The sequence below is a fragment of the Rhea pennata genome, chromosome 9 (genome assembly GCF_028389875.1).
Source record: "Rhea pennata isolate bPtePen1 chromosome 9, bPtePen1.pri, whole genome shotgun sequence".
NCBI classification, from domain to species: Eukaryota; Metazoa; Chordata; class Aves; order Rheiformes; family Rheidae; genus Rhea; species Rhea pennata.
Window position 1 is genome coordinate 130,765 of NC_084671.1, and position 13,771 is coordinate 144,535.

A 13,771-nucleotide genomic window follows, 5' to 3' on the forward strand; every position below is an offset into this window, starting at 1 on the left:
CTCGGTAGCCTGCGGGTGCTGCCCCGCTGCTGCGGCCGTGGTCTGTGGGGGCCATGGTGCAGCTTTACAACCTGCACCCTTTCGGGTCGCAGCAAGTGGTGCCCTGCCAGCAGGAGCCAGCGCGTTTCTGCTGCGGCCAAGATGAGCTCTTCGTGGCCTGCGCGGCGGCCAGCTGCAGGGTGGAGGTGTTCGCGGTGCACGACCAGGGCCGCTGCGAGCCCCTGCGCTCCTTCGCCACGCTGGGCTCCGTGCTGTGGATGGCGCACAGCCGGGCAGGTCTGCGGCAGGCGCCGCGCGGGGGGAGCGGCCGGGCGGGCGCTCGGGCGGGCAGGTGACAGGGCTGCTGTTATCTTTGCAGGAGACTACGTGGTAACCATTGAAGAGAAAAACAAAGCAACCTTCCTACGAGCGTATACAAACTGGAGATGCGTGTCAGCTGGGAGCTCTCGTGTGTGTGTCCGGATGGTGGGTCACAAGATGGAAGAGTCCTACAGAGAAACCTTAAAAGAACAGATGTCAGTTGTAGAAATGCCACTTGCAGATCCTCCCCTGTGTGCTTCATGTTGCCCTGTAAATGGAAATCTTCTTGTGGGCTGCAAAAATAAATTAGTTATGTTCTCTTTAAAATATCTGGTCATAAACCAGAATGTAAGTGTATTGGACTTTGAACGCTCCTTAATTTTACACATTGATAACATAATACCCGCTGAAGTTGCATTTTGTGCCAGACATATAGCTGTAGCAACAGAGCTGGATGTTCTGATCCTGAAACTGGAACTGGTCCAACAAGGTGCAGACAACACAGGGCAGTGCGCTCACAGCACTAGGGCAGTAGAAGAACCTGTGGATGGAGGTAAGGACAGAAGTTTTTTCTTTTTAATCTACTAGAATCTGTTAACTGATTCCTGTTATTCTCAAAGTAGCTCCATCAAGATTATTGCCCCTCAAAAATATTTCCAGATCATCTTAGGACTGTCAGCTTGAATGTCTTAGGGTGTGAAAAGTGTTGTACTACCTGTAGTTAGAGGTAATGCCTAAAGCAAATACGCCTTCACTGTGCAGGCACTTTAAGCATAGTGCAACCCCTACAGCCACAGGATCAAAACTCTTTTTTGGGATGCCATCATAGGCCACATCAAAGCGATAGCAGCTGTGTGTGCTATGTTCGGAATTTTTTTTCCATCAGTATCACTGCCCAAGTAACTCTGTCTCTTCTAAGGGAGAAATGGGAGTCCAAGAGAAAGATGCAATTCATGAACCACAAAGCAGACCATGGTTACTGGTTTTCATGTTTAAGGATGCTTTCATGGCAATGCATGTACACTTTTCTGACTGTTTGCAGGATCAGAATTTGGGTGAGGACGGAGTTAGCAAATGTCCCTTTTCAGTCCTTTGTCTTCTTTGGAGGTTTACTGCAGAATCTTAAAAAACCTAGAAATAGATTTACTTAGTAGGTTATATTCTCCCCATATTGCAAGCAACCCATTCCTATCTAATCACCTGTTGTCTTTCTCAAAAGATTAAATAAACACCCCAAAACTTCAGAAAAATCCTTCACTTTGTAATTGAAGAAACTTAAAATAGAAGATGTTGTTTTAGAAGTGCAAACTTTACCTAGAGAAAATTCAGACGTAGCAAGGACTTTCCAGATAGGGATAATGCAAACTGGAATTTTCTTCATTGACTGAAGATAGAGCTTAACTTAGACAACAACATCATGCCTCTGGTTGTTTTTATTACTTAAAGTTTATTGCTTAAAATTGCTTAAAATGTTATTACTTAAGGATTTGCTTTCCCATACTTAAGATGACAGAACATTCCGTCATAGCTGCATTTCCTATCTTAAAATCTTTCTGATCATCCATAGCATTTTTTATATTTGACATCTTGCCGTACAGAGCACAGATTATCTCAGACTTGCCTTATATTGAACAGTTTACCTGTTCTTTCAAAAATCTTGACTTTTAGGGGTTATGAAAGTTGAGACTTTTAAATGAAAGGCTGTTCTTGTCTTCAGGCACAGCTCTTTACAAATTATAAGGTTTTGAGTGAGCCAGTGCTAATTAGGTAGCTTCAACTGGAGTATTTAATTGTGTCACCTCTATTTCTTATTGGAACTGGTTTGAACAATTAATTCGGCATTTTCATTGTTAAGGTATAAAAGATGAAGACCCTTCAACACATACTCTGCAGCTTGAATCAGATGAGTTTGTCATTTGTCAGAAGCCAGTGGAACTGCTTGGGGAAGAAAGTAAGCTATGTGAGATACCCATCACAGTGGAATCAACAGGATTAGCTACAGAAGGTACAGAGTACTTCCAAGTGCGATATCTGCTTTTCAGGTATTAATACATGAATTTTCCCTTTTATGGGCTACATATACCTACATGCTAATACTTGTAAGAAGCCAAAATGATCTGTTTTTTACATCTTCTTGAAAGTATGAAACTGATATTTTGACTTGGGGCCTATTCATAAAGGGTATTGTGCTATATAAATACTATGATGCTAAAAGAAAATCCATTTTTGGTCTTGCATATCCAAAGCTTTATTTTGTTTAAAGAATGTGACCAGTTACTCTCCTTAAAATGGAATTGAGCTTTAATGGTTTTGCAATTCTGGTGATGTTTAAACGATGTCTGCTTTCCATTTTACCTTCTTGTATCCTGCAGAGAGCATGCATGGCAGCTTCTCTTACAATGTATCAGGAGTTGTCTTTTCTCAGCATAATTTTGTACTTGTTTGCTTGCTGAACCCACAAAACCAAATTTTACACATCTTATTCTGAAGCAGCTTTGTTGTCAGATTTTCTAATTGTTTAGAGAAGCCTACTTTAAAGTATAACATGCAAGAAAATCAGCAGTCCTGGCAGCTATTTTTTGCTGTTGATGCTGTGTGACTGCAATCAGTCACTGCCAGCTAAACTTCTTATTTGTGCTATAGCTTTCATCAGCTTCAGCTGAAGTGATACTTATGCATGTACATCTGAAAAAAATACTCTCCATTTGTCCAGCTGGAAAAGAGAGTTTACTTAAGCACTGAGAAACTACAGTATTTTGTTAGTGTCAAAGGCATTAAACATTCATCCAAAGCTGAGGAATAATAGATGTCACAGTACAGTTTTGAATTCCAAAGCAAAGCAGAAAAAGGATGACACATTCAGTAATAGGAAAGAAATAAGGGACTGAAGATGGACTATGTTATGCATGGTTCTGTTGAATAAAAAGAGAAAAAAAGATTCATACCAATGGTAACTTGTCTTCCAGTGAGCCTGAACTTCGGCATGCACTCATCTTGTAGGCAAGGGAAGATTTTTGATTGCAAGCACTTGAGATAGTTGTCTCTTGGTCTGCACATGCTTGTTAGCATTGCCATGCTAATTACATCAAGAGTAGGCAGACTGCACAGTTTAAAACTTTATTGCTGTTTACTTGTCTAAGGTAGCTGACATCCCATCTTGTTGTTTTCACTGACATCCCATCTTGTTGTTTTGTTTTTTTCCTTCCAGACGTTTTACACCTGACCAGTCGCCTTTTGGCTTTTGTGAAGAGACAAAGTTACACTCTCTTCAGCTGCTTCCTGTATACCAGACAGGTAGATGCATGTTCATGGATGCATGATAGTCTGTGTAACTGGAGTGGGAAAGGGAATATATATACTAAGCTCTGTTGTACACTGTTCCTGTCAGAGTATTTTTCATTGAGATGTTTTTCCTCCCTTTTCAATGATTTAAACTGAGCTCCTGTTAACAAAAAAATCTTGGCTCACTGGTCACTTCACTATACCAAAAGAAGAAGTCTGAATCAGCTTTTACCAATTCTGTGCTCATTAGTTTTACATCACAAAATGGCCACTTCTAACATTGTATGACTTTTGTTTATCCTCAATGTTAGCACAAGATACTAGGCTGCCTCTCAGTAGAGCTAATCAAGAGTAAACCTTAGTAATCGTTAAGATACAAATTACCTGTTTGCTGGGCTTTAATTAAAAACAGAAAGGGATAGATTCAAATGTTAGAGGTTACTAACACACACTAGCTTAAGCCCCAGCAGAAACATCAACAAATTTAATCCATTGCCTTTACAGACTGCTTGCTTAGATTGTGGTTGTATCTGTTCCGTTAAGTAGCAACTCCTTATCGAAGTTGCAGATCCAACAGAATGAGCCACTTGCCATTCAGCTCCTGCTAACTCATGTTCTCTTGTGATTTACAGTCTTCAGCAAGACAGTCTGTAGAATTTGGACACAGCCTTTACTTCACAAATCAGCTTTATAAATAAACTCACAAGGAGTTATCTAAGATCAGGGCAATCATTCAGTCTATGGACACGTAGTTGTGATTAGTCTGCCTGGACTCCTACATACTGATACATCTACAGAATTTCTTCACTCAGTGATGCATCTACTCTTTTGTTAAAAATGCCTCCAAATGACATGCAAATTGAATGTATTTCAGACCTGTACACTGATGCTCATATAGTTCTTTTTCTCTTCTGTAGCTACTAACAAAACCAATCTGGAACTCAGTGCAGGTCTGCTTATCTTTTAGGCATTAGGCTGACAAAAGAATTCTAAGGTTTTGATCTATCAGGTACCTAAAATGACTTTCTTTTTGTTACATCCAGAAAGTTCAGCCCATGGAGAAATTAAGAACCAGAGAGAACTACTGAGTCTGTTTTGCTTTTTCTCTTTACCTCATGTTGGATATCTCTACTCTGTTGGGAAGTTAGTAGAACTGATCTCTACTTACCTATATTCAGAGAAGTCAGAGCAGGCAGTTCTCACTCCGCAATTCCTGCATGTCATTACAAGGTACTATGTTTAAGATTTTGCTAATAGTATCACTGCTTTTCTATCTGCTTTTTTCATTGTCTCTAAAATACCCTTCATAGCCTCTCCTGGGACCTGTGGATAGGTTTATGTGACAGTGCAGCCTGCCTTCCAGGAAAAATACCTGATTCTTTGTACTTTTTACTAGTCAATTACTGCCAGTCTTCCTCTTCCCTTTTTCTTTCCTTTTCTTTCCTCCCTCCCTTCCTCCCTCCCTCCCTTCCTCCCTTCTTTTAATCAATACAGTTTCTTTTTTCCCTTTAGTGAGAACCTACAGTGTTTCACAGTGCGGTGCAGTGCGGCAGCAGCTCGCGATGAGGATCCATACATTGATACAACTGTGAAGGTGCACACTTTGTATTCTTGTACCTGATGAAAAAGTTAAAAATGCAAAGAGTAGTATGGCACTTAGTTTCCTTACACTACCATCTAAAAGCCTGTCAGTTTCTATTGGCTCAAACAATAGAATAACATCCATAATTATTATTTGACTTTAATTCAAATGACATACCACATTCTAACAGTCTACAAATGTATCAATGAAACACAATCTACTATTGCTGTTTAAGATCCTAGAACATCAGTAGAATGTTTCCAAATACATAAAAAGCTAAAAAAGCACATACATTTTAAACCAAGTTCCATGCTTTGCTGTATAGATGGGAATGAAAGATGCGGTTTTCCTTTATTGCAGCTCGTGGTGTCTGTCAAGCCTACACATCCTGAAGCCTACATTTTGCTTTGCCTTTTTTTTTCCCCCCTCTTGGATGTCTTTGAAATGTGAGTTTTTGTAAGAGGAGCATAGACCTTTGAACAGGTCTGTTTGGCAGATACTTAGGGTGCTGTTCTAAAGCGGGGCAGGCTTTTTAGCCTTTGCAAGTCTAGACTTTTCCCCTTCCTTTCATTATGTATCAGTAATAATCTGCTGAATTATAAAAGACAGGATTAACTGTTAATAAAAACATATAGGTTGAAATGTTTTTTAAGCTAGTATGTAATGATTTTCTTTGGACACGTAGACAGTTGACATAAAACCATAGCACAGTAGAGGTATTGTAAAATTTTCAATACATATTCTTTGCTCTCCGTAGCAACTGTTCATGTGAGAGAGAGAGACAGGACTGTAATTAAGAGGTTGTTGCAGGAAACATTTTATTTGACTTTTTTTTTTTTGCTAGCTAACACAAACCTCCAATCATTCATTCAGGTATTGAGATAAAGAATGCTTACATAAAAACTCTTATCTCGCCTCTTCTTCAATCACAGCTTTCCAGGTTTTTGCTGTGGGTTACATTCAGTCCCTCACATTTCCTTCAGTGAGATGCGGGGCAGTGCTGGAGGTTGAGGGGTGCAGAACGGCTTTCTGTCACCCTGTGGTTGACGGCTTCTCGTCTCGCTCAGTGTCACCACTTCGGTGTGGAGGACTGCCAGGCTGCCTTTCCTCAGGGGCGTCCCCACGCCGGGCGCACCCCGCGGCCACCCTGGGGTGGAGTTCGGCAGGCAGAAGCGCTATTCCTGCCCTTTTTCACATGGGTTTCAAAGCTGGCTGGATCTGGTTCTGACTGGTGCAGGACAGTTACTGGCCCCCTTTGGTCACTCTGCAGTCCTCAGCCTCTTTAACTTAGTAAGTTTTATCTGGTGCAGAAGTGTGATTAACAAAGTCTGCAAAAATTGTAAGGTTTATTGAAAAAGTAAGGTACATTAATTTGTAAATATAGTATTTTATCCTCATAGAGGTATAAATTCAGAATGTTTTGGACAAATAAACTTGTATTTTTACATTTTTAGTTCAGCATGGAGGATATGGTAAGTCTTGACTGAGAAGTGTATATTGAACAAACCAAGGTTGAAATACAGAAAATATAACAATAGGCAAGGAAATATATTTCTGTCTATAGTTACTTAATGTATTATAAGCAACTGAAATCAGGACTTTTGTAGCTGTTAGGCTGTCTTTTACAAGTTGGTCAAATTCAAGCTATTTGGGTTTAAGTGTTCCATGTTAGGTACCAAAGGCCTAGTTATTTTGAGACACAATTGGAACTGCAGTTGCTGAATGAAATGATATTTTTTTCATTCTTGCTTAAGTGAAGCACTCAAAGTTGGGAAAGCCAGTGAATATCTGTGTGTCGTATTATTGGACATAAAACTGCGTTTTTTTCCTCACATATCTTTTGGTTTAAAGAGTCAAAAGTCACTGACCAAAATTACAAAACAGCCGCTTTCCGTTACAGGCTTGTCCACCTGTGTCACTGGATGTCTGCACGTTAAGAATGCAGCTTTTTATAGGACCAAGAGCTATCTGTCATTTCAAAAACCACATAATTCTTCTGACTAAGGCTGACACAGATGATATTACTGAAAGAAGAAAACTCACAAGAAAGATGCTGTAAGATCTTTGTGTCTTTGGGGGAGATGGGATTTTAATTTCTATCTGTCCAGTGTTGAATTTGTGGGTGTTGGGGTTGAAGGGTGGATCCTCTATGAAAAAATGGCTCTGGAAATAGCTCCCAGGCTAGTGGGTAAGAACAGAGGTGAGTGCTGTTTTGTTTATTTTGGGTGTGTGAGAACAGAAATCAAACATTGAGGTTTGGATTCTGCTGCATTAAATGACATGGAAGAAATGAGGGAGTAGTCACAAATGGCTGAAATCAATCAAATAAGTTACTCTAAATATTTAAAAGCTTTAACTTTCATGAGTAATGTTAAAGTAACATTACTAGGAACATATCTGTTACTTAGAAGAAAAAGTACTTGTCATGAGAAAGACAAGTAAGAGTACTGAAGTTACAGGCTAGTAAAACGTGTCGTAGTACAAAATGAAGACGCACTTTATTCTACTACTAATATTTTTTCAAAGTTCATAGTTGGCATTTGAGGAAGAAATGTTTTTTGTCTCCTGTAAAAATGATCGGTTGAAGAAGTGTTAGTCTACTTAACACATCATTTAAAAAAAGATATAAATATCCAAGAACAGTAAAAAAAATGAAGAGGAAGAGTCTGTTATTTCCCACAGCATTTTAACCTTAGGACACTGAAGACCTAAACGATGTCTTAGATATTCAAGCACTTTCTTACACCATGTCATGGTAAACACCGTTAGAGCTGCAGGGGTAAAAGTGCAGTAAATCTTTACAGAAAAGAAGTATACGTCTTAGTTAATTTGAATTATTCAGATTCATGGAAGTATCTAATACTACCTGATGGTAAAACCCAGGAGAAAATGTACTTGATGATTTCTAACCGTGATGTCTCTGGTTTATGAGCATGCCTGTCCACTGAGTTATTAAACATTATGATTTAAGTTCACAGCTTAACTCTCAAGCATTTATTGGCCTTCAAACATATTTATTTATGCATTTAAACTGTCAAGTCATGTTTTTTTGGCAGCCTAATGTTTATTTGGACACTGAAAACTCATCTCTTCTTTTTTTCTAGCTCCAAAAAGGCTGACAGCATCAAAGCCAGAAAAACTCCTGATTCAGAATCTGGCTGGAATTTATATATTATAAACACTGTTTCAACTGTACAGCTTTATAGAGAAATGGTATTGTCTAACTTCTGCTTTTTGTTTTTTGGTGACTATAAATACTGTAAATAAATCTCTGCATCTTACTGCTGGATATACTGTAATGTATTTTTCTTGAGTAGTCCATACGCTGTTTCACATGGCTGCTGCTCTCTCTAGATTTGTTCCTGTGTTTTTTTTGTTTATTTGCTTGCTTGTTTTGCCAAAGACCTAAATATATGCTATGTCTGTTCTAGGTGGATTACAGTAGAACATATGAAAATGTAAAAACTGAGAGTTGCATCCATCTTCTAAGTGAAGCTCACTTATTAGTCAGAGCAGCTATAATGGACCCCAGTTTCCTTAAACCAGACGAAAAAGAAGAACTTCTAACAGCATTTAGAGAAAGTTGTGCTTTCCTAGCAGACTGCTACAGCAGGTATGTTTTGGATGTCAAAGTTATATAATGAACTTTTGTTTCCAGTAATGCAGTCTGAAAAATTAAAATAATTGTTCTTCACTATTTTACATTAGTATTTCATATGTAATAAAAATATTTACATTCTACCAAAACAGTTTAATCTGGTCTTTTATTCAGTATCTGTCTGTCTAGATATTTGCAGGTACTGACGTGTCTGCAGTTTTGACTGATGTATTTTAGTTCTTAAAAACAGCAGTGTCAAAGGTGTTGCCCTTAACAATTTTTTCCCTTTCCTCTTTCTTGCTTTCAGGTTTGACATAAAGGATTACCACCTTGCTTTGCCTTACTACAGAATGTCTGGTTTATCCATGACAGAGGTTTTAGAGAGAGTAGTTTCAGAAGGTGATAAACCACACAAATATGAGAGAGGATTTATATTTTACTTAACTCACTCTCTTAATGAAGACTTAAACGAAGAATTAAGTCAGGTAGTAAAAAATAAACTGTTTTTTCTTAATCTGCTGCTTTAGTTATAATTTTGAGAACTGTGTGTCAAATTTTGATTGAGTTTCCTTTGAAAATGCTGAGCTGAGTTTTAAAGTTCTTCTTTCACATGGATTTAATTTCCTTTTATTTACAAAATAGCAAGCAATTTCAGTAACAGCAAAGAGAAAGTTGTGATATTTCTGTCCACTTCCAAACAGCATATTGTCGGTTTTGCTATCATGATGCATGTTGCTAATGATATGGCTCCCAATCACACATAGAGGTACTTCCATACTAGGAAAGTTCTTTACATTTCTGTCATCCCCCATTTCTTTAAACCCCCATTTCTGTAACAAAACAAACTGTTATTTGATCATTGCCAAACTGAACAGATTGGTAAAATCGATTCACTGTGGTGGATGTTCTCTCAGCACCCCAGAGTATGGATTGAATCACTCTCAGATAAAATTCTTTACTTTTACCAGGAAAGTAGGAGGCAGGAAAAGCACTGTAATTTGATAGCTAAACTGTTTGTCTGTCTGTCTCTGTTTCTCTCTTTTAAACAGCTATTTTCATGTACTGTGAAAGACTGTATATCTGGAAAGGTTGAAACTGTTAAATGGCTTTTATTTTAATAGGAATCAGCAACTAAAGTTCTACAAATATTCTGTCTTGCTGAACCTGCTGAGCTGCCACATATTCTCTGCAGTCCCTGCATGAGGAATGTGTGTCCTTTGACAGCCATGAAGTATCTTCAGAAGGTAGAAAAGATCATGCCATCAGTGCTCCTGACACTTACTAAGGCTTCCATGGCCCTGAAAATGGGAGACCTCATGAAGTATAAACATGAGATGGACTCCTGTAAGGAGGTAAGATATGCATAAAGCACGAGCTATTCACCCTTTGTAAAACCCAAGTCAATAGCAGTTGGCTTGTGATTGTATTTTACTGTAAGAGAACCTTTCAGTTGCTTTTCCTTTTCCTCTCAGTTTACTGTGTGGTCTCCACTGAATGTCTGCAAGAACAGACTTGGGCTTGAGGGCTGCAATATGCTGAGACTGTATCATTTATCTTGCAGGAAGAGTAGTCTTATCCTGGCAAAGCCTTACCAAGCGCGCAGAGTTTTTCAAAGCTATTAATTCTTGCTAAACTCAGTGCTGTTTACTGGAATGTAGCAGGCTCTGCAGAGCCAGTGCTCTTCACTTATATGGCAAGGTTGTTAAGTAGTGTTCTTCCACTCCTCCACTTTTGATTGATATGCCCATGAAAACTTAAATGTTTGTATGCAAACAGCCTTTTTAAGATTGCTCATGGAGAAGAATGTCCTTGGTGCACACAAGCCATAATTTCTTTATCCAATTGCCATATACAATTTCCCATCCTTCTTCTGGTGCAATTAAGGCACTTAACCCCTGTAAAGACTGCATCAGAACATACTTTAGTGGTAACGAAGTAAGAATTCCACATCAGTGGAGAAAACATTGTTAGTGAAGCAGTCTCTGTCATAGATGTTCCTGTGTGGTTTTAGACTGAGACCAGTCTTTAAATCACTTGTTAAGGTTGATCAGGACAGTTTAATTTCACAAGTTACAGAGCTTGAAATGTAGTCTCCTCCTGAGAGTGAGCTGTTGGCATTTTAAGAACTTTTTAAATAAACAGATAGTTGTTCCAAAATTAAACATCAATAGGAGAAACTCTGGGGAGCTTTGAGAATTAGTGATGCTTGAATTGCAAGGCTGGGGAGCCATGGAGTGCTGTATCACAAATGGTATTTAGCACCACTTGCTGTCTCATCTATTCACAGCCATGTTGTGAGCAAGCATACACAATTCATCATAGTATGTAAGAGTGAAGAATGAGAGAGGGTCTCAAAAACAAAATGTGTGGGTTAGAGGGGAATCTTTTTAATCTGACCTGTTAAAAAAAGGCTTGTTTGGCGCTCATCTTTAAAAAGCTTTTTATTGTGAACTTGTGGAAAATACTGTTTTTCAGTAAAATAAGGAAAGGAAAGACAAGCTGCATGCACAGGGATCTAAAAAATCTGAATTCTGTTCCTAGGTCTGCCTTACATTTCCTGTGTAATTTACTTAATTTGTTTGGGCATGATTTCACACAATCACAGAATGGTTGAGCTTGGAAGGGACCTCTGCAATCATCTAGTCCAATCCTCCTGCTCAGACAGGGTCATCTAGAGCATGTTACCCAGAATTGTGTCCAGATGGCTTTTGAATATCTCCAAGGAAGGAGACTCCACAAAGTCTCTGGACAACTTGTTCCAGTGCACAGTTACCCTTAGTCACCAGTGTCTTTGAAAGGGAAATAGTATCTTGTCATGCTGAAAGCAGTCGAAATTCCAGAAATTATTTGCTGTTTAACATCTTACAGCACATTCTGATCTTTGTTTCAGGGGTGTTTACAAATAAAAATCATACTTCGCAAAGTACTCCTGTTGAATTTCTAGTCAGTGACTTTTAAAACATCTTACGTGTTGGCTGACTGGGATTTTGTAATAAGAACCTATCTTTTTATGTGCGTAGTAACTCCGAATTTCAACAGCCTGTTACTTCCAGCATTCAGGTAAATGGCATAGCACTTAGCAGTCAGTGCTCCAGCACACAGATTAGAGGTGGGTCTCCAGAAAGCTCTTCTGTAAATTGTAGAAAGAGAACTTACTTACTTCCTCTGGCTTTCCTTCATTTCATCTATATAAGCTTGATTGCTTGAGCAAGTACTGAGTTTGGTGGGCTGATTTTTATGTGGATTGAATTCTTGACCTGATTTATATCTGACTATGTCCGTAGACAATACTGGCATGTGGTTTCATTGAGCAGCCAAAACTCTTGAGACAGCATAAGGAAGGAATTGTTACTCCAACTGAATTTGCTGTTCATCTAAAGGAGACACAACCTGGGTTACTGGTGGCTGCCACTGTGGCTTTATATGAGAACAGTAAAATTGAACTGGAAGAAGCAGATACCTTTTTCAAGGTTAGTCTGTGATTGTTTTTTACTTTCATTTTTCTCATAGTGATATTCTGATGGGTGAGCAAAGCAGCCTGAATTGTTCTTCACATACATTCCAGGTTTTCCTCAGAAAGAGAGAGATTGGCGGGGGGGGGGGGGGAGTATATTCTGGTTTTGCTAGGTGACTGTAGAAGACTGAAGCTGGACCTTCTGGAACTGGCTAAATCAAGCCAAAAAAAACAAAAAAAAAGTTAAAATTCTGTGTTTTGACCCTGTAATGTGAGCAAAGAACATCCTGATCTCAGATATCTTTCAGTGGCTTCCTAAGGCCACTGAGCATAACAGAATTTGGATAAATCATTTCCATGGGCTCCTTTTGAAGAAATCATTAGGACTAAAACACATTTCTAAAGAATCAGACTTAAATATTTATGAAGGTATATAATGCTTTGCTCTTCAGTTTCTGAAAGAAGAGTAACATCTCTGCAGTTTATGGAAATGTAATTTTTTTGGTCACTGAAGTTTTCTTTATTCAGAGTGGGAACAGACACTTTTTCTCTTTTCTACAATGAGTAATGTTTGGATTAAAATTATGTATATTTCAGTACATTATGTTCGTGCTTCAGTATATTATGGCCTTAGATCTGTTATTTTGAAAGACTTCTATCAGAAATATCAATTCAAGAAATTCATATTGCTTCTAATGTTGTTTAAAGCAAGTTGGGAGTGAATTACATGTTAGAGATCCTTATCCTTGACACACCAGATGTTAAAGCCCAGAAGCATCTCCCTTGTAGGTCTTGCCATTATCTGCAGCTGTGCTACACAACATTTCTTTATTGTGGACTTCCCTTCCATTAAGATTTTTCTTTAGAAGATGCCTGCTTAGTTGTTGATACATTTGAAAAAAAACTTCAACTTAGTAGGTCTGTAAATGCTTGCTGACTGGATCATTTCTGACAGTGGAGTAAGTAAGTTTCCAAAAAGAATCAAATACATAAGTTAGAATTCCTTAAAAATCATTCCATAACCTTTTTACTTTGCCTATCACTGTATTATGTAAAATCACGCCCATTAGAAGTACATCAAGACAAAAAAGCAACCAACTGCCTCTGCTGAAGAAGTGGAAAACTGTTACTCTTACTCCTTCTAACTACTGGTACTAATAATTACCATATTCTGTGCTAACTTGCTGTCTTCTAAAATTTTTTTCTTAGACTTTATGTAAGAACAATGAAAACGCTATTCCTCAGCTCTTAGTAGATTTTTGGGAAGCTCTTCTTGTAGTATGCTCTCAGGAAGAAGTACTTCAGGAACTCTTACTGAGAGTTACTTCTCAGTATGTTTGGAGAATATCAGAGAGGCAATTTCCTGAGACCAAACCATTGAAAACAACAGAGGATCTGGTAAGCACACCTATGCGCTCAGAGAAAGTTTTATGATTTCATCGTCCAGCCAAAGTCCACTCAGATGTTATCTTGAGTATTTTCATTCTGGACAGTTTATTGCTTGAAAGAAGCAAGACTGAAAGACTGAAAGCAAAAAACATAGTGAGTACTTACC

The 13,771-nt window shown here is 38.5% G+C and overlaps 1 protein-coding gene across 2 annotated transcripts in view; it reads left to right on the plus strand.

Annotated features, from left to right (window-relative positions):
* Positions 1–13,771, plus strand: part of HPS3 (HPS3 biogenesis of lysosomal organelles complex 2 subunit 1) — a 19,782-nt gene continuing 6,011 nt past the window's right edge. For both annotated transcript variants that reach the window (XM_062582312.1, XM_062582313.1), the window contains exons 1-13: positions 1–276; positions 359–853; positions 2,156–2,342; positions 3,509–3,594; positions 4,626–4,812; positions 5,095–5,176; positions 7,065–7,219; positions 8,269–8,377; positions 8,596–8,777; positions 9,070–9,247; positions 9,884–10,114; positions 12,047–12,232; positions 13,426–13,614. In XM_062582312.1, coding sequence (XP_062438296.1) covers positions 54–276; positions 359–853; positions 2,156–2,342; positions 3,509–3,594; positions 4,626–4,812; positions 5,095–5,176; positions 7,065–7,219; positions 8,269–8,377; positions 8,596–8,777; positions 9,070–9,247; positions 9,884–10,114; positions 12,047–12,232; positions 13,426–13,614 — 2,490 coding nt within the window. In that variant the 5' untranslated portion in view covers positions 1–53. The remainder of the gene's footprint in view (positions 277–358; positions 854–2,155; positions 2,343–3,508; positions 3,595–4,625; positions 4,813–5,094; positions 5,177–7,064; positions 7,220–8,268; positions 8,378–8,595; positions 8,778–9,069; positions 9,248–9,883; positions 10,115–12,046; positions 12,233–13,425; positions 13,615–13,771) is intronic.